Here is a 20,030-nt window from a genome sequence, read left to right on the forward strand (position 1 = left end):
TCCATGGAGGGAGAATAAGTTTTTTTAAAAATGAACATTAGAGTATGGAGTCAAAATATCTAAATAAATAAATAAAAGGTAAAAATTTTACCGATTAAAGTATTACAAATTAAAGTAACAAACTACTTCCTCTACCATGAACTACGTGTACTGCACGTCTTCTTTCCTCATGCAGTCCTTTCTCCAACAAAACTAAGACGTCATCTTTCCCTGGTAAGAGCAGAGTCTGCTCCTCACTCATCAATCAATCATGTGACCGTCCACGCAGAAGGATAAACGTCATGCACAGGGTCCGCTACGTTACATTTGTATTTACTGCAAAAAGTTAACAGAAAGTGGCGATTCATTCTGCGATGAAATAAGCAGCGAGGACGAGCCTGTGGCTCTGAATCCACCCTGACAGAGCACTTCATACGGCGCCAGCTGCGCCAAGTTGGAGAGGCTGAGAGCAAGTTTTAGGACATGGTCACACAAGGCAGTCCGCACTGTGCCTCAATTCAGTGTCTGTTAGGTGACTGAGCAAACAAACGTATCCCTTTATCTAGTATATTTCCATGACTGATATTCACATGGCCCAAACTGTTCAGACGAGAGCTTTGAAAGATGGATTCACCAGTATGAAAAGCGTGCCTGCAACTAAGCACGGATTGAATGTCTTCTATTTAAGGCCAATTTCAAAGTAAAATTCTAAAGATCTCCCCCACGGATGCTTGCCCTTCGTTGTTTTGGTTGGTTTGACCCGGAAGTAGTCACTGCTATGTCATTACGAACTACTTTTGTGAGATCTCAGTAACCATTTAAAAAAAAAAAAAAAAAAAAAAAAAAAATCTCTGTCCTCATACCCCCCCTCCCAAAAAAACACAAAAAAGTCATCATTATTTTGATTTTTTTTCCCCCATGTCCCTTCTGTGGCTCTGTAGATTTACACATAAGGGTTTTTTTTTTTCCAAAACTGTCAAGTGGCCAAGTGTATTGGTGTGCTTGTTGTGTGTTTGTGCAGACACTTTAAGGCTTTCACACCAAATAAACAGGGACACAAACTTCTGAGGCCCCGTCCACACGGAGACGAATTCAGGCGTATACGCAAAAGTTTTTTGTCGTATCGGCGTTTCATCCACACCGAAACAGCGTTTTGGGTGACTGTAAATGATACTTTCTGAAAACGGGTCCCAGAGTGCATAAATCCCTAAATATCTACAGTTTCGTCTCCGTGTGGATGGCTATCCACATCTTTCTGGAAACAATTATGTCACACACAGCGCAGCTCCCTTAGGGCGCCTGCGCGGGTCCGTCCAGAACAATAATAGAGGACTACACGGTTGTGTTTGTGCTGCAGAAGTTAAAGAGCTTGTTTTGGCTTTTACAGCAAAATCTGATGCTCCTTTACCTCCACCTTGAAACGCACACACTAGATGTTCTTAAATCCAATGTGGAGAGCAACCAGAAGGGCAACTAGAAGAAAGTTTGTGTCAGTTTTCTGTGAGCTTCTGATTCTCTTGTAGAGCATTTCCGTGACAGCAATACAGCGCAACGTACAGGCTTGGCGTATGCACTACAGCGTTTTTAGTCGTTTCAGTGGTTCCATGCTTAAGCAGACATTTCCTGAAACGACTCCGTCTTTACAGAAAACTTTTTCAAAACGAAACAATATATCGTTCTCGTTTCCATGTGGACAGGGCCTAACACCACACATAAACACAGACACACACTGATGCTATTATGATGGTGGTGTAGACTTTATATCTATCAGGATCCGTTAATTATGATACAGTTTCCCATTATATATAAAGGCATACTTTACATGTTTGACCCACAGAGCTCAGCAGCAGGGATCAGAAGTTCTCATTGGTCGGTCTGCCCAGCAGCATCAAACCCAGCAGGACACCATATTTATGGTATGTAAATTCACAAACACAGAAAAACCGTGATAATCCTTGACAAAGTATATTTTTATGGTCCTCCAGAATTTCCTTATTAGCACTGAGTCATAGGTCATGTGTCTTTTTAAAAGGTTGTTTTGAAAAAATGAAGAGTTCATAAACCGGATTTTCTGGTTTTGAACAATGGAAAAATGTTGGTCAGTTATTATTTGACGCTGATATCAGCAACTTAACATTGAAACCTTGTTCTGTTCCAGCTGCTTGAGGAGAATATGGTCTGTTTTGTGAAGAGTGAGCTGAAAAAGATCCAGAGAGTTCTGAGTCCAGATGGCCCAGAATGCTTAGAGAGTGAGGGAGGGGATGAAGAGGTACCTGATGGTGAGGAGGGGGAACAGAGGAGGAGCAGCAGAGAGGCATTTCTGATTTTCACCGTGAACTTCCTGAGGAGAATGAAGGAGGAGGAGCTGGCTGACCGTTTGTCTGATGTAATGAGGAAATGGAGACAACAGGAGAGAGGTTTGCATTTAACCCTCTGGGATGGACTTTGTTTAATGACCAGAAAAGATACGGGTTTCAAAAAGTTGTGTAAGCTTTGAACCACTTACTTTAGTTTACTGAGCCACTTACTGCAGCCTGTCGTTTTACCATTCTAATGACATTTTCCATGCTTCTATGAAGGTTTCTTCTTATTGTTTGTTGTGTGTCACACAAATCTTGTAGATTTTTACCTCTGCCAAGGAGGTTATGTGATCGGGTGGGTTTGTTTGTTAGTTTGTTAGCAACATAACTCAAAAAGTTGTGGACAAATTTTGATGAAATTTTCAGGAAATGTCAGAAATGGCATAAGGAAGGACTGATTAGATTTTGGGGCTGATCCGGATCACCGTCTGGATCCAGGAATTTCTTTGAGGATTCTGTACTATATGGAGATAGGGCTAATAGTGGAGGTCTGCACTGTTACCACTTTACACCAGGAGATGGCGGACATGAGTAACTTCAATCCCAGCAGCAGTTTTTGGTGTAGCAGTTTTTGGGTGTGTTTCTATTCAAAGTTTTGGAGTTCATAGAGTTTGAAAGACGCATGCCCGGTCGAGGAGACGAGCCGGAGTGTAACAGAGAGAAAGACTGCAAATTGTAGCGAGGATACTCACAGTGCTGGGAGGAATAGAGGAATATTCACCCTCTGCCATGACTTTTAGTCATCTAGTGAGACCATGGGTGCATCTGTTGGCACACGTAGCGAAGCCAATGCTTTGCCTCACCGTGTTACCATCCCACTGGGGAGGGAGTAATCGGCGAATGCCGTGGTGGGGGGCACATGGGGATGGATCCAGGAATTTTTGAAGGGTTCTTCATTATTGGGAGATAAGGCTAATGGCGGAGGTCTGCGCTCTCTGGGGGCTTTTCTAGTTGTTCATTTTTTTCTTTGTCTTTATTAGCCCCATAACTTTTTTAAAATTCAAGTGACATTGTGTAACCCAGCAGTGTTGGGAAAGTTACTGAAAAATAGTTACTAGTTACTGCTTACAAAAATAACTGAGTTAATAACTGAGTTTCTGCTCTCTAAAAGTAACTAGTTACTTTGAGAAGTAACTCAGGCGTTATTTTTGTTGCTTCAATCCTCACTGTTGTACACATCACATTAATTTGTGTTGTTGTGGCTGTGTGAGAGGAAATACCTCTAATGTAATATAACATTACATTGACATCATTAATGTGGAAAGTGGTGAAGCAATAGAACACAGTAGAGATGTTTCTCAACTTCTGACACAGTTAAAGCATTTTACACTGTTTAGGAAGTCTAAAACAGCTCTCTAAATTTTTCTGCATGGCAGTCCTATCTCTCATCTTCGCTTTTTTTTTTTCATTATTTCTCTGAAGGCAGTGGACTACCCAGCTTGTAACAGAATCATGTTTTCAACAACATACCTTGCTATCTGTCTGATTAGTGCTTCCTTAGTGACACACTCTGCAGCTGGCGGTGAATTAAATCCAGCCATTTCTGTTCAAATGGAGCTGCTCCTCCCCGCTTGGTCTGCCCAGCTACATGAGCTGTACCTGGGTTAGCGGTGTTTGTAACATCCGGGCTCTCTGGTTAGTTCAGCTAGTTTAGCTGAAGCATGTTGTTTAACTCGGTACTTGGTGTAGTTAAAATTACTGGTCTTGGAGGTGGAAAGGTTTACTTCCCTGTTCTTTTTCTTCTTTTATCCTGAGGAGGGAAAAGTAATACTCGTATTTCCAAGACCAAGAGCTCACGCTCGAGTGTTCAGCCATGACGTGTGTGTGCGCTTCAGTGCCTGTGTTTGATTGTGTGTTTCTGCAGAGGCTGTTCTCCCTCCCAGGATGCTGATGTGCGTACGGTCCCTTTACGTCATCTGCCAAACCAGATGTTTACTAACCTTCATCAACGAGTTGTCGGCTTTAAAAGTAACGAGTAACGAGTGATTTAAATTCCCAGTAATGGTAACGGCGTTATTAATTTTAAAAAGAAACACGTTACACTACTGGTTACCATGAAAAGTAATGGAGTTACTGCATTATTCCCAACAGTGGTAACCCAGTGGTTTCGAAACTTTTTCTTCCAGGCCCCCTTGGCAGATGAAAATATTTTCAGCACCTCATAATAAAGAATCTTCTGCCTCATTTAACTGGAATAATCTTATTAGTATAACTTTCAAAGTGACCTTACTGAAACCATAGTAAATAATTTATGAAACAAAATAAAACAAATATTTTCCTGATATGGAAACAAATTTTCAAAGTAGTCATCACTAGCTGGGTTTCCATTACATGTGGAAATGCACAAAATCGAAATAGCGCAATAGAAAACTGGTAGTGGAAACACCTGAATTTTGAAAAAACCCTAAAATATCGTTAAAAAGTTTTTACACTTTCATGAGGAGGTTTTTCAGGTGTTTCGATGTAGAAATATATCGCAAAAGTGAAATGTAAACACTTTTTCCGCATTTACAAGTCACGGGACGTGACGTACGGTGTCATGTGACCAGTCACTCTGAGACAACATGGCGCGGTACGTGTAGACACAGAAGAGACGAGACTTTTCTTAACATCATACTTCAACCCTTATGTGTGGCTTTTGCCATACATACGGACTTTACCTCTGAACTGTCATCCGTTGCCTTCGTCTTTTGTTCAAAATTATCAAGGCAACCGCCGTAGATGTAACCAAAACCGTACCGACATGCAACAGGTTTTGAGCGTCTAGAAAAAAATGACGAATGACGAACTGATTCGGGAAAATTTCACAGTATGCATCGGACCAGTCTGCTTCACCTACTGTTACCCACGATGCAAAGTGCCGGGTCAGAGTTCGTAATAGCAGAGAGGGGCGGAACTTTCACTGGAGTGGCTGACGGTTACAAAAAGTGCCATTACCTTTTATCTTTACCTTTATAACATGTTCTATATTAATGTAAGTTGTAATAGGGTCACTGTTGTTTTTGTGTTGCCGTTACGGCTCCTAACGGCCGGAAAGATGCTGTCTAGTGTGTCCTTTCACTGCACTATACATGCTAAGCTAAAAACAACGGCTATAAAAATCCTGAAAATCAAATAAAAACACTTCCCAGATTTTTTCTGTACGTAAACGGATGAAAAACACTGTAGCATTGTTTAAAATTGACCAGGGTATGACGGACTTCTGTACACCGGAAACCAGCCAAACCGAGCCAAGCATACTACACAATAACGTCCGACTGGCAGTCATACTGTACACTACTGTCTGTACATACTGCGTTTGGCAGGAGTATGCAGTAGGCTAATTCAAAAACAGACAAGGTATTATCTTTTCACCTAGTCCATGAAACAAAAGGTACCAGTCTTCAATCTGCAATCACAACAGAATCAGAATAGAAAATTTGAAAAGGAATTGTTTATTACAATCATACTGAACATGGGGGTTGACAGTTCTTTGGCACTCAGACCCTATGGGGAAACTTTTTAAGACTGAGGAATTACTGGTCCGAGCTGCATCAGCCTAAACGCCCCCATGGAGACCAGACACTGGTGATGGCTTGAATGGCTGCAGAGAGCGATGAGTGAGGACTGGAATGGCTAAGAATAGTGGGAAACTGTTTTCAGCTGAAGTAGTGCAGAGATTTCAGGAAAAGAAAACATAGGTCACCTCAGTTTTCCACCTCAGAATTTAAAGTCTAAATTCATGTGATTGGCTGTCATCTCAGTAATTATACTATGTGTTTGTTTTTTAGGAACCTTAACAGCGGACTGCCCAAGAAAGCTGAAGACTAACCTAAAGAAGAAATTCCAGTGTGTGTTTGAGGGGGTCGCTAAAGCAGGAAACCCAACCCTTCTGAATGAGATCTACACAGAGCTCTACATCACAGAGGGAGGGACTGGAGAGGTCAACGATGAACACGAGGTCAGACAGATCGAAACAACATCCAGGAAACCATACAGACCAGAAATAACTATCAGACAAGAAGACATCTTTAGAGGCATACCTGGAAGAGATGAACCAATCAGAACAGTGATGACGAAGGGCGTGGCTGGCATCGGGAAAACAGTCTTAACCCAGAAGTTCACTCTGGACTGGGCTGAAGGCAAAGCCAACCAGGACATCCAGTTCACATTCCCATTCACTTTCAGAGAGCTGAATGTGCTGAAAGAGAAAGAGTTCAGCTTGGTGGAGCTTGTTCATTATTTCTTCAATGAAACCAAAGAAGCAGGACTCTGCAGGTTTGAAGACTTCCATGTTGTCTTCATCTTTGACGGTCTGGATGAGTGTCGACTTTCTCTGGACTTCTACCAAACTAAAATCCTCTCTGATGTTAAAGAGTCCGCCTCAGTGGATGTGCTACTGACAAACCTCATCAGGGGGAATCTGCTTCCATCTGCTCGCCTCTGGATAACCACACGACCTGCAGCAGCCAATCAGATCCCTCCTGGGTGTGTAGACATGGTGACAGAGGTCAGAGGGTTCACTGACCCTCAGAAGGAGGAGTACTTCAGGAAGAGGTTCAGAGATGAGGAGCAGGCCAGCAGAATCATCTCCCACCTCAAGACCTCCAGAAGCCTCCACATCATGTGCCACATCCCAGTCTTCTGCTGGATCACTGCTACAGTCCTGGAGGATCTGCTGAAGACCAGAGAGGGAGGACAGCTGCCCAAGACCCTGACTGAGATGTACATCTACTTCCTGGTGGTCCAGACCAAAGTGAAGAACATCAAGTATGATGGAGGCGCTGAGACGGATCCACATTGGAGTCCAGAGACCAGGAAGATGGTTGAGTCTCTGGGAAAACTGGCTTTTGAGCAGCTGCAGAAAGGAAACCTGATCTTCTATGACTCAGACCTGATGGAGTGTGGCATCGATATCAGAGCAGCCTCTGTGTACTCAGGAGTGTTCACACAGGTCTTCAGAGAGGAGAGAGGACTGTACCAGGACCAGGTCTTCTGCTTCATCCATCTGAGTGTTCAGGAGTTTCTGGCTGCCTTTCATGTCCACCTGACCTTCACCAACTCTGGAGTCAATCTGATGCTAAGGAGACCAACTCCATCCCTAATACCTAAAATCTTTAGAGACAAAGACACACTAAAGTATCTCCATCAGAATGCTGTGGACCAGGCCTTACAGAGCCCAAATGGACACCTGGACTTGTTCCTCCGATTCCTCCTGGGTCTTTCCCTGCAAACCAATCAAAAACTTCTACAAGATCTGCTGACACATAAAGGACGTGACTCAAAGACCTGTCAGGAAACAGCCCAGTACATTTTGACGAAGATAAGAGCGAATGTGTCTGCAGAGAAAAGCATCAACCTGTTCCACTGTCTGAATGAACTGAATGATCATTCTCTGGTGAAGAAGATCCAACAGTCCCTGAGATCAGGATGTCTCTCCACAGATTCTTTATCTTCTCCTCAGTGGTCAGCTCTGGTTTTCATCTTACTGTCATCACAAAGAGATTTGGACGCGTTCGACCTGAAGAAATTCTCTGCTTCAGAGAATACTCTCCTGAGGCTGCTGCCAGTAGTCAGAGCCTCTTACAAAGCTGTGTAGGTGGATAAATCAGTATGAAAATAAGAGTGCATTATTAATCTGAGGGGGGGATTTTAATTATTAGAGGTTACAGGAGAGTTGCACAATTTAGCAGTTTGACATACAGAAAAAATATTTAAAATTAGATTTTAAAAAAAGTGCATGTTACTGGAAGAATTTAAATTATCTGCGAAGGTGCAGAGGGTGTAATGCCTACTTCAACATCCCATTCTTCTTCAGGTTGAGTGGATGTAACCTGTCAGAGAGAAGCTGTGAAGCTCTGTCTTCAGTCCTCAGCTCTCAGTCCTCCAGTCTGAGAGAGCTGGACCTGAGTAACAATGGCCTACAGGATTCAGGAGTGAAGCTGCTTTCTGCTGGACTCAGGAGTCCACACAGTAAACTGGAAAGTTTAAGGTCAGTTTGAGGCTGATTGTTAACTCTCACTAATATTTCTTTGTCATTTTATGTGACATAAGAAGAAGAAAAAACTGATTTACCTTCTACAATTAATGAGGCCATCAGTATGACCTAAAAAATATACATCCAGTTTAAGTTAATGGTAATAATTTAACTATAAAACAATATATTTACTGCAATATAATGTTATAATTTTTATAATGTGGTGATATTTTCTTCAATTTTACAGTTTTATTATTAGATGTCATGTTAATATGTACAACATACTTTAGAGATGGCTGTCATTATTCTTAAATTTAACAGCAATTTATTCATATGGCTTTGAAGGTTGACTGGATGTAACCTGTCAGAGAGAAGCTGTGAAGCTCTGTCTTCAGTCCTCAGCTCTCAGTCCTCCAGTCTGAGAGAGCTGGACCTGAGTAACAATGGCCTACAGGATTCAGGAGTGAAGCTGCTTTCTGCTGGACTCAAGGGTCCACACAGTAAACTGGAAAGTTTAAGGTCAGTTTGAGGCTGTTTACCAGTCTATCAATATCAATCAAACAATCAAGCTTTATTTGTAGAAGGCCAACTTGAACAAGTAATCTGTAGAGCAGGGGTTTTCAAAGTGTGTGAGAGTGAGCCTCGTCTAAGAGAAAATTAATCATTCAGTGGGCCTCCACCCACATAAAGATTCAGACTGAAAAAAAAGAACTTAACCATATTTTAAAACATTTATGTCTAATTTTAAATATTTTTAACATTTTTATATCTTTGATATTTTGGTCTGCAAATGTTCTTAAAAATCCGTTGTCACCAGGTAATCAGTTATTTGGTTTCAGTAATGAAATTATTGCCAATACTACCTGATTATTCTGCTCTGATAATCCTTAAAGCAGCGTTACTCAAGCAAGGAGTCAGACTGTTGAAAAATACCTCTGCAAGAGCCCCAATCTAAGTGGTGAAAAGTGGCAAAAACAGTTTAAAGTAGCAATAGAAATAAGTTAAAGATGGCAAATATGGTCAAAAAGCAGCAAAAAATGGGTGAAAATGGGCAAAAAATGGGATAAAAGGTGAGAAAGGATGGGTGAGAGGTGACAAAAAATGAGTAACAGGTGGCAAAAACAAGGCAAAAAAAAGAGTAAAAAAAGCAGTCAAGAGTTGCAAAAATGGGCAAAAAGTAGGAAAAAAGTGGTATTTAATGACAAAAGGATGCTTAAATTGGTGAAAAATGGAAAAAAAAAAAAAAAAAAAAAAGCTTAAAGTAGCAACAAAAATAAGTTAAAGATGGCCAAAATGGTCAAAAAGCAGCAAAAATGGGTGAAAACAGGCAAAAAAAAAATGGGGATAAAAAGTGGGGAAAAAAGATGGATGAGAAGTGACAAAAAAATGAGTAACAGTCGCGAAAAAAAAAGGTCCAAAGTTGGCAAAAAACAATGAGTAAAAAATGCTTAAATTGGTGAAAAATGGCTGGAAAAAAAGAGGGGAAAAAGGGCAAAATTTGGAAAAAAGTGGCAAAAAGAAGTGGCAAATATGGGCAAAAAGTAGGAAAAAAGTGGTATTTAGTGACAAAAGGATGCTTAAATGGATGAAAAGTGTAAAAAAAAACATGGTATATAGGGGCAAAAAAGTTTCCCCTTTTTAAGGTTTTCTGGGGGAATAATATTTAAAATGAAGACATCGAAGAGCCACTAATAATCACACATTGAGTATCACTGCCTTAAAGTAACTATAAGTCTATTCATTTTGCTCCATAGACAGCAGAAGTTAGCAAAGCAAATCACTTTTATTTCTGGTTTATGTATCCCCCTGAAGTTCTGTGGCGCCCCCCCAGGGGAGGCCCGCCTCACACTTTGAAAACCACTGCTCTAGAGATTTTACAATGATGTTAGGGCAAGACTGTACTCAGTGCTATATTATGTAGTTCAGCACTAAGCAACATTTAGTGGTGTTTTTAGTGGCAATGAAAAATTCTGCTTTGCTAGGAAGAAACTCTGAGCAGATCCAAACCCATGTTGAACAGCAATCTGCTGAAGGGATAGAGGGAGATGCAAAATAAACAAGACCAGGATGCAGAAGAGGAGAAGAGAGAAAGTCTCTAAAGTCTCTGAATGGACTTACTGTCATTGTTTCAACATTAGTGAAGATGGTGATGAACTTTGTAATACAATCTGCTGTTTTGTGGATTCTTATTTCCAACAGAAATATAAGTATTGTGGTGAGGCCAAGCAATATATCAGCATTAATGTAGTGATAGATGCTGAAAAAGTGGGAAGAAATACTAATGTATAATATTTTTTTTATGGCTGTTTATGTATTGTGTCCATTTTTGGACACAAAGATGCTGAGTGTAACTTTCTTTATTTCATTTTGATTCAAAATACTTTATTTGTCCCTGAAAGGCAATCAAAAGGCACAGAGAAGAGCAACGAGGACAGAGACACAACATTTTAAAATTGCAAGAAATAAATATTGCAGGAAATAACACAGAAATAAGTAAATTAAAGGCATGGGCCATATTGCCCCCTATTCTGCCTATTTGTTAAAAAAAACAGCTGATGTATATGCGTTAATAACTTTTTTATTTTAGTATATTAATTTTATATGGTTAAAAAGATTTATTCAGAAAATCTTGAAATGTAGAGATGAGATACTTCAGATAGGTGAAAAAAACATGACGAGTTAAAATTACTCATTTTTTTAATCATTATATGTCATCACTGAATACCAATACAAAATCACCAAAAACTTGGCATCCATCTTGAATTGATAAAAATAATATACATATTAGTGTATCTGATGGAGCTGACAAAAATGATGTAATGGTCAGCAAACAAAATCATATTTTAGAAACAATGTTGAATTTAAAACCTGTTCCCTAAAATAACTGTGAGTTCAGACACCCACCTATACAATTATCACTTCAAATTAATGTAGTGAAGTAAAAGTACAGGGCCAGTTTTGGAACATGTGTTGTCCAGCTATGGCCAGTCCTCCAGTTTAGATCCTTAAGTAAACTATACTTTTTCTATCTCCAGTCTCTCAGACTGTCTGATTACAGAGGACGGATGTTCCTCTCTGGTCTCAGCTCTGAAAGCCAACCCCTCCTACCTGAGAAAGCTGGACCTGAGCCACAACCATCCAGGAGACTCAGGAGTGAAACTGATTTCTTCTGTGCTGAAGAGTCAGTACTGTAAGCTGGAAACTTTAAGGTCAGTCAAATGCTGGTCACTTGTACAGTCAGCAGGATTTTGCACAGTTGTTTTAATTGGTATTAAAGCAAAAATATCCTTGATGTTATAATATTCATCAGGTCTAAAGGTTAAGATACTTAGAGAATTTTGAGCATTGACATAAATGCAAAAAATGTGATAATTTACTGGATCCTTTAATCATGCATTGTTGAAAACAGCATGGCAAACATCTTAAATATGACTTTTTCCCAACATGATTTTTCAAGGTTAACTGTATGCAATCTGTCAGAGAGAAGCTGTGAAGTTTTCTCATCAGTCCTCAGTTCCCAGTCCTCCAGTCTGACAGAGCTTGACCTCAGTGACTGCAACCTGCAGGATTCAGGAGTGAATCTACTTTCTGCAGGACTGGGGAGTCTACACTGTAAACTGAAAGCACTAAGGTCAGTCTTGTGCTGCGTTCGGATAAAACGCAGAAATAAATATTCAGGTGGCATGAAGGCATGACTTCCCACGCAAAGATGATCACGTTCTCAAATTCATTGAGCCAAATCTTTGCTCTTAACACCTGGAAGAAACATAGGAGGAAGAGTGACTTTTCGCCTTGATATCAACATTTCACCCTTTCATGCTGTGCTCAAACATGATAGAAGCTGCCACTGAATTACTGTCCTGTAAAGATGTAGAAGACCCAGAAAAGACCATCTAGACCATCCTCTCTGATGTGGCTTATTATAATAGACCAGCAAAATCATTCATATTATTATAAAGACTATACCCTACTATAATGGTCCAGCATTAATCATTAATATTATAATACAGCCTATACCCTCTGGGTTAAGGTTAGGGTTGTCCTCATTCCTGATGTCATCATCATCATCATCATAACCTGTCAACACTGATTACCTGGCGTGCCATTGCCTCAAGCAAATTTGCCAAAAAAGTTGAATATTTTGAACTCAGGGAAAAGGTGAATTCTACTCATCTCACTGCTGTTAACGTCTGTTGGATGTTGCCCTACACAGATTGGCATTATGTCATTGCCCTTCCAAGTAATGTCACTATACAAAAAATTTTTAATTTGATTTGGTCTCAGTGTACCTTTAGACCAACTCTAAACTGTTGGTAGCTTTAAGTGACATTAAGAAAAAAAAAAAAACCTTATGTATTAATATTCATCAGATCAACAGTTAAGATACTTTGATGAGCTTTAAGCATTTAAATAAATGCAAAAAACATTTTTTCTAAAATGTTTTATTAAAGGTTAACTGGATGTAACCTGTCAGAGAGAAGCTGTGAAGCTCTGTCTTCAGTGCTCAGTTCCCAGTCCTCCAGTCTGAGAGAGCTGGACCTGAGTGACAACAGCCTGCAGGATTCAGGAGTAAAAGTCCTTTCTGTTGGACTGGAGAGTCCACACAGTAAACTGGAAACTCTCAGGTGAGGATGAAGCTCTTTGTTCCTTTTATTTATAGACCCTGTAAAGTGAAACCCAAAATTTGTGTCTTTACACTCTAGATATGTTGGAATATGGTTGCTGTAAACATGTGAAAACACTGACATCTTTGTGTTACTGAATTTTTTATTTAGACCGTTAGAAAGCATGTAAGTTAACAGTCAGTTAAAAGCTGTTTTTTGGTTCATTATGAAGTAAATTTCTCAAACCTAGCAGCATGATGGCGTATGGATCATTTAAAGCATTTTAGCGGAGATTTGAGCCAGAAAATAGACTTTGTCTCTTCTCTAGCACAGAGCCAGGCAGCTGGCTATGATACAGGTTGCCGTAAGGTCACAGAGCATGATAAATACTACAGTACTTTTCTGTTTTTTCACATGAACCAGATGCAGCAGGAACAAGCATCTGACCTGCTGAAGGTGTTTTAATCCAGATTTCTTTTGTCTTTAGTCCTGAATGATTAAAAGAAGCAGACTGTGGCTATCTCTCTACAAGCAGAAACAGTTTAATCCCTCGAGATGCTAAGCTTTTGTAAAGTGACAGTCTACTTCTGCCAAGTCGGTCACAGTAAAAGCCTCCAATACCAAGCATCAGTGAATACTTTTATTTTGAAGAGCAACATCAGGAAATGGAGTGTTTTCAGCAGCAACTTAACAACAAAGACATCTCAAAAATGTATGAACTTCACATAACTCAGAAAAGGATACTGAGGAATACCTGAAGAGTTAAATATAAATGAGAAAATGAGCCTGAGACTCTTTCTAACTCATCTGTCATGACATAAATGTGACTGTTTCTCTGCTGGCTGACACAGAGAGCTGACAGGTCCAGCTGTGCAGACAGATGATTCCTCCAATCAGATTGTAGCATTTTTTAAAATCGGAGAGGATTTTATTTCTCCTGAGTGGGCGTGGCTTCAGCTCATTCATTTGACATGCTTACACCATCCTGGAGCAGCTTTTACTGCCTCATTTTTCATGATTTGAAACTTAAATTTATAAACTTGGAAATTTTTTATTTGAGTGAAATTTTGCCTGGTGGTTCAGAACACATTGGCTTGTCATAGAACAAACCTAAATACAGATTTATTATCACTGTATAGGGTATTTTAAGTTGCAAAACACTGGGAATAAGTTAAGTTGCAGTATGAATTTCATGCCTCCATTAATGTCTCCATATAAAAATAGAAACACTAACATACAGAGCTTAACAAATGTATTAGACCAGCTGTCATCTCTGTCTCAGAGACCGTCCAGCATCATGAAGTGCTTTAATGCCGACTCTTTCATTTTCAGTCAGCTCTCCACGTTTTACCATTTTGAACAGGAATGAGGAATTTCAAACTGAATTCACCCAAATTTGAGCCGGCTCACTGGGCTTCTCTGAGAAGTCAGAAATGAATCAAGCATAACATTCAAGCTCTAAAACTCATTTTTCTCTTCAGGAATGACAGTAAATAACTATAATCTGACATATTCATCAGAAATATTAATGTGCTTTACTATTTTTTGAGGTTTTTTTTGTAAATCAGTACATTTGAAAATTCATGGATAACAATAATAATTCTATTTTAGTGTTAAAAATATAATTTGGGTTAAAGAGCTTCTACATATTGGTGTATTAACCATCACAGAAACATAAAAAATGATTTTGGTAATTACCAATGCTGTTGATTTAGGGCAGCTGTGGCAGAAACCTGACTGTGGTTAGGGTTAGGGTGGGCTAATAAATTTGTTAAGCACTGTATATGATAAATACAATTCTAATGTGTAATAAAATTATGAAGTGTGCTGCTGACCTCTTGGCCAGGTCACCCCTGTAAAAGAGACCTCGATCTGAATGGGCTTTATCTGGTAAAATAAAGGTTAAATAAAAATTTTAAAAAATCTAAAGATTAAATATTTAAATGTAAATATGTCAATGTGGAATTAAGTTTATAAATCATCAGGAGACAAGACCCCTTTCTTCCATAATCCTATGCATGCAGAGCAACACTCCCTTCTGTGCTTATTAGCTACACTAATATGATTGGACTTTTGTAAAGTTAACTGAAAAGAAAGTGGGTGGAAAATGGTTTGCACACCAGAAGCTGCTCCAAAGGCTTATTTAATGAATATTATCACCATATGTGACGTTTCAGGCCCAAGACCTTCATCAGATAAATGGACACAGGGGATGCACCTCCAAATATGTATAGTCTGAATCACCTGACAAGTCATGTGACATTATTATGTCAGTGTAAAGACATTATGTCTTATTTGATTTTATAAATCCCCAAGTTAACTACATTCTTTGTATCTCCAGTTTGTCAGGATGTCTGATTACAGAGGAAGGATGTTCTTCTCTGGCCTCAGCTCTGAATGCCAACCCCTCCCATCTGAGAGAGCTGGACCTGAGCTACAACCATCCAGGAGACTCAGGACTGAAGCTGCTTTCTGCTGTACTGGAAAATCCACTCTGGAGACTGGACACTCTCAGGTAAAAATAAACAACAGCTCATCATCTGATGTGTGTTTAACTTCTTTACTGTATTTAAACATTATTTTGTCCAGCATTGATTTACTGACACAGTTTCTTAATTCATCAGTTTGTTTTTCATATTGAGTTTCATCATCACATTATTTTTCATCAATATTTCTGAGTTTGTTTTTGAAAATCATTTCTGTTCACAGTCGTAAATGCCGCTACTGTGGCGAGGAAAATCTTCCCTTTATAATGGACAGGAATCTCAAACAGAACCACACTCATGTTGACAGCCATCTGCTGGGGTTGGAAAAGGGGTAGGGGGGAGAAAAAGGAGAGAAGACTAGGATGCAGGAAGTAGGACAAGAAAAACAACAAATACAAAAAATGGAAGACAAATTTATGGCTGTCATGGCCATAAACTTATGTCCTATTTTGCAGGATATGGCTAAAACATCAATAAAGATGGTAGCAGTATGTGAAGACTAAGCATTAATAACAATGATTAACAGAAAACAGAACACTGTAACATCAGCTTTAGCGGCTAGAATGGGTGATAAAAAGAACTACTTGTAGTGTAGAAAACTACACCTGTTCACATAAAAATGATGGTCACATAAGACATGGGTCCAGGTCTGGACAGGATGGCTTCTTGGTCTAGATCTGGACTGTAGTCCAGTAATTAGCTACCTGGGTTCTGTGATCAGATTCTCTGATTCAAAAATATAAATTACAAAAAAAAAAAAAAAAAAAATCTGAAGCTTTTTCCCCAAAGGAAATTCACCGGTTAAAGTGGAAGCTGGTTTACTGGCTGCAGAGTGTTCTAATAAAAAGCAGATAGGTACAGCTGAAACCATGAATTTACAGCCACTTTATAAAAAGACAACCTTTTTTTCCTCACTGTCTGACACTAAATCAGACTAAACTTTTCCAGTTTAAGCTCAGTTAGGGATGACCAACATTACTTCTATTTGCTAAAAGCCAGAATAACGAGAGAGAGAGATTTTTTATGACTATCTTCAAAGTCAGAAGCTATATACGTTTCCTTAGTATTTTGGTAGAATTGCCTTCAAACTATCTGACTTTGGTAGAACATTTTGGATATCCTTCCACAAGCCTCTCACAAGAGTTTGCTGGAAATTTGGCCCCTTCTTCCTGACAGAACTGCTGTAACTGAGTCAGGTTTGTAGGCTGCCTTGCCTGCACACGCCTCTTCAGCTCTGCCCACGAATGTTCTCTAGGACTGAGATCAGGTCCACTCCAAAACATTGACTTTATTGCCCTTCAGCCTCATTGTAACTAATGTGGCGGCATTTCAGGGTGACCAGCAGTTTGGACCCATAATGAACAGTAGGGGTGTAACGATTCATGGATCTGGATCAGTATAGATTGTTTGAGCAATGATTCAGTCAGATCGATTGAAAGTATAAACATCGATATTAATCGCCATTTTTACCCTACACATTTATTTTGAAAGTTCCCTCACGTGCTTGGTTATGACAGTTTCCGCCCATCCACTAATCACAACACCGCTAGGAGCGGATAGCAGGTAATGGCTGGAAGCCAAGAGAGTACCAATATTGTGGTTTTCCTTTATGTGAAATTACTGACCAGCAGCAAGGACTCATGGTGGACAGAGTGACCAGCAGTTAGGACTCGTGATGGACAGAGTGACCAGCAGTTAGGACTCATGGTGGACAGAGTGACCAGCAGTTAGGACTCATGGTGGACAGAGTGACCAGCAGTTAGGACTCATGGTGGACAGAGTGACCAGCAGTTAGGACTCGTGATGGACAGAGTGACCAGCAGTTAGGACTCATGGACAGAGTGACCAGCAGTTAGGACTCATGGTGGACAGAGTGACCAGCAGTTAGGACTCATGGTGGACAGAGTGACCAGCAGTTAGGACTCATGGTGGACAGAGTGACCAGCAGTTAGGACTCATGGTGGACAGAGTGACCAGCAGTTAGGACTCGTGATGGACAGAGTGACCAGCAGTTAGGACTCATGGTGGACAGAGTGACCAGCAGTTAGGACTCATGGTGGACAGAGTGACCAGCAGTTAGGACTCATGGTGGACAGAGTGACCAGCAGTTAGGACTCATGGTGGACAGAGTGACCAGCAGTTAGGACTCGTGATGGACAGAGTGACCAGCAGTTAGGACTCATGGTGGACAGAGTGACCAGCAGTTAGGACTCATGGTGGACAGAGTGACCAGCAGTTAGGACTCATGGTGGACAGTGTGACCAGCAGTTAGGACTGATGTTGGAATTAAAATCTTTTTCTATGTTTTTTCCTGTAGGATGGCCCCTGGTGGATCATTTTGGTTAAAATTTGGAGGAAAAAAGTGTAAGTGTGAAATTATGTCAGATGACTAAACAGTCAGGATTTAAGCCTTCATGTGTATGATGATAATCTCCTGCTGTGCTATGTCTTTTTCTGTCCATCAGATTTCTGTGAACCTTTACTGGACCCAAACACGGCTCACTGGAACCTTGAACTGTCTTACGACAACAGGAAGGTGACATTTGTGAGAGAGGAGCAGTTATATTCTGACCATCCAGACAGATTTGACATCTGGAGCCAGCTGCTGTGTAAAGATGGTCTAACTGGTTGCAGATACTGGGGGGTTGAGTGGAGTGGCAGTGTTCATATAGCAGTGAGTTCCAAAAGTATCAGAAAGAAAGGGGACAGTCGTGACTGTTTGTTTGGATTTAACGATCACTCCTGGAAGCTGTTCTGCTCAGATGAAGGTTTTGCTGTCTGGCACAATAACATAAAAACAGACATCCCTCTCTCCTGGTCCTCTTCCTCCCGTAGAGTAGCAGTGTTTGTGGACTATCCTGCTGGTTCTCTGTCCTTCTACTGTGTCTCCTCTAATGCATTGATCCACCTCCACACCTTCAACACCACATTCACTGAACCACTCTATCCTGGGTTTGGGTTTGGGTTTCGTGTTGGTTCTTCAGTGTCTTTGTTCTCACTGAAAGAGACTCCTCCTCTTCAGAAGCGGAAAGTGCTGCGTGTGCGTCCCTTCAGGAAATAAAATTCATTCAATTTTTTTCACAAATGTTAAATGTTTCCAGAAACCATGGCTTAATTTCTTCAAACTCTGAACAAAACTAAGACAGTTAACCAATTTGTTAAAACTCTACCAATGTGTTTTGACACACATGTTCTGTCCTCTCCATATAACCTGGGGGTTACTCCATCAAAGTAGTGAACAGGCTAAGCTTTCCAGAGTTGTCCTGACTTGAACCACATACAACTTTCAGTTCAGCCTCAACTCATTCCACTAACAAGACTCAGCTGTGTCAGCTTACTGTAGTCTGGTTTCATGTGTGTGCTCATGCACACATGATGATTGCTGATCAGGATGTTTATGAAGCCCAAATCAATTGACAGTTGAAAAGAGGATGATAAATGTGAGCCGGGTGAAACAGTGTATGTTGATAAAGTTTTAGGAGGAAAATGAACAAGACTGGACCAAAAACAGCAACACTTTCACTACTAAAGAACCAGTGAAGATGAAATTGCCAAAAATGCTGGTGGATTTAAGACGTATATACAGTCCTATTTAGTTTTATTGATTCTTTTTAAAAAAAATGGACATGAAGATATTCAATTTTGATATCAAGATTTCAAAAGGCTGTAGCCTAAAAGTGGTTAGAGATAAAGGCATACTGTAAATGAGAAAAATCTTCAGTTTGACCCAAAGTTGGTGGTGGGAGTAAATTCACTCATCTAATTTGAATATTCTGACATCACCAGGCGGCCTCCACCGCCATTAGCTGTGCATTTTTTCCCCCAGCTTCTAACATGGCTGCCCCTACCTCCACGGTGTTTTTCATTCCCTAGCTCTGTCACTATTCGTGGTGTTTTGACCACCCTGATACCCCCACCACGTCCCCTCTTCGACATTCGCTGATTACTCCCTCCCTGGCCACGGTGAGGCAAAGCGTCAGCCTTGCTATGTGCTGCTTGCGGACTATCATGACGTGTCGCTGCTCACAGACGCACCGTCAGTCTCACCCATGGTTTCACCAGATGACTGAACATCATGCCAGAGGGTGAATATTCCTCTATTGCTCCCGTCATTGTGAGTTTTCTCACTACAATTCATTCTCTTTCTCTCTGTTATGCCCCAACTACAACCACCGCTTTCTTGTCTCCTTGACCTGGGGTGCGGCTTTCAAAACTCTCTCTCTCCAAAACTTTAAATAGGAACACGCCCACAAATGCTGCTGGGATTGAAGTTACTCATGTCTGCCATCTCCTGGTGTAAAGTAGTAACAACATTAGGCACCATATTAGCAATGTTGCTTGTGCAATTTTGCGACTTTGGTGCTTAAAGGGTTAACATCCATTTAGGTAAGACCCCATAGCTGTTTGTTTAGAAGAGCAGGACCTTTTAAAAAGTATTCATAAGGTGACAGGAGGAACATTCTGTCATGTTCATCAAGGGGCAATTAGAGCAATAAAACACAATGCAGCAGGCGTGCACGCCCCTGGAGAATAAACTGCATAACCCAGTATCAACACAGAGCCTTTACTGTTGGTCTATCAGTGGAGCCAGTTGGTGAATTAACCTCTTATCAAATTTGGTCAAGAGAAGGGCAAAACACATATT

The 20,030-nt window shown here is 40.4% G+C and overlaps 1 protein-coding gene across 5 annotated transcripts in view; it reads left to right on the forward strand.

The window, feature by feature from the left end:
• The window catches only part of LOC121521415 (NACHT, LRR and PYD domains-containing protein 12-like), a 28,786-nt gene extending 9,715 nt beyond the window's left edge, over positions 1-19,071 (forward strand). For 3 of the 5 annotated variants that reach the window (XM_041805380.1, XM_041805382.1, XM_041805381.1), the window contains 11 exons: positions 1,817-1,895; positions 2,138-2,396; positions 6,110-7,913; positions 8,137-8,310; positions 8,641-8,814; positions 11,331-11,504; positions 11,753-11,926; positions 12,747-12,920; positions 15,241-15,414; positions 17,703-17,749; positions 17,851-19,071. In XM_041805380.1, coding sequence (XP_041661314.1) covers positions 1,817-1,895; positions 2,138-2,396; positions 6,110-7,913; positions 8,137-8,310; positions 8,641-8,814; positions 11,331-11,504; positions 11,753-11,926; positions 12,747-12,920; positions 15,241-15,414; positions 17,703-17,749; positions 17,851-18,446 — 3,829 coding nt within the window. In that variant the 3' untranslated portion in view covers positions 18,447-19,071. The remainder of the gene's footprint in view (positions 1-1,816; positions 1,896-2,137; positions 2,397-6,109; positions 7,914-8,136; positions 8,311-8,640; positions 8,815-11,330; positions 11,505-11,752; positions 11,927-12,746; positions 12,921-15,240; positions 15,415-17,702; positions 17,750-17,850) is intronic. The other 2 variants (XM_041805385.1, XM_041805384.1) reach the window with 2 other exon arrangements.
• The last annotated feature ends 959 nt before the right edge of the window (positions 19,072-20,030 follow it).

Source organism: Cheilinus undulatus, linkage group 14 (genome assembly GCF_018320785.1).
Source record: "Cheilinus undulatus linkage group 14, ASM1832078v1, whole genome shotgun sequence".
NCBI classification, from domain to species: domain Eukaryota; kingdom Metazoa; phylum Chordata; class Actinopteri; order Labriformes; family Labridae; genus Cheilinus; species Cheilinus undulatus.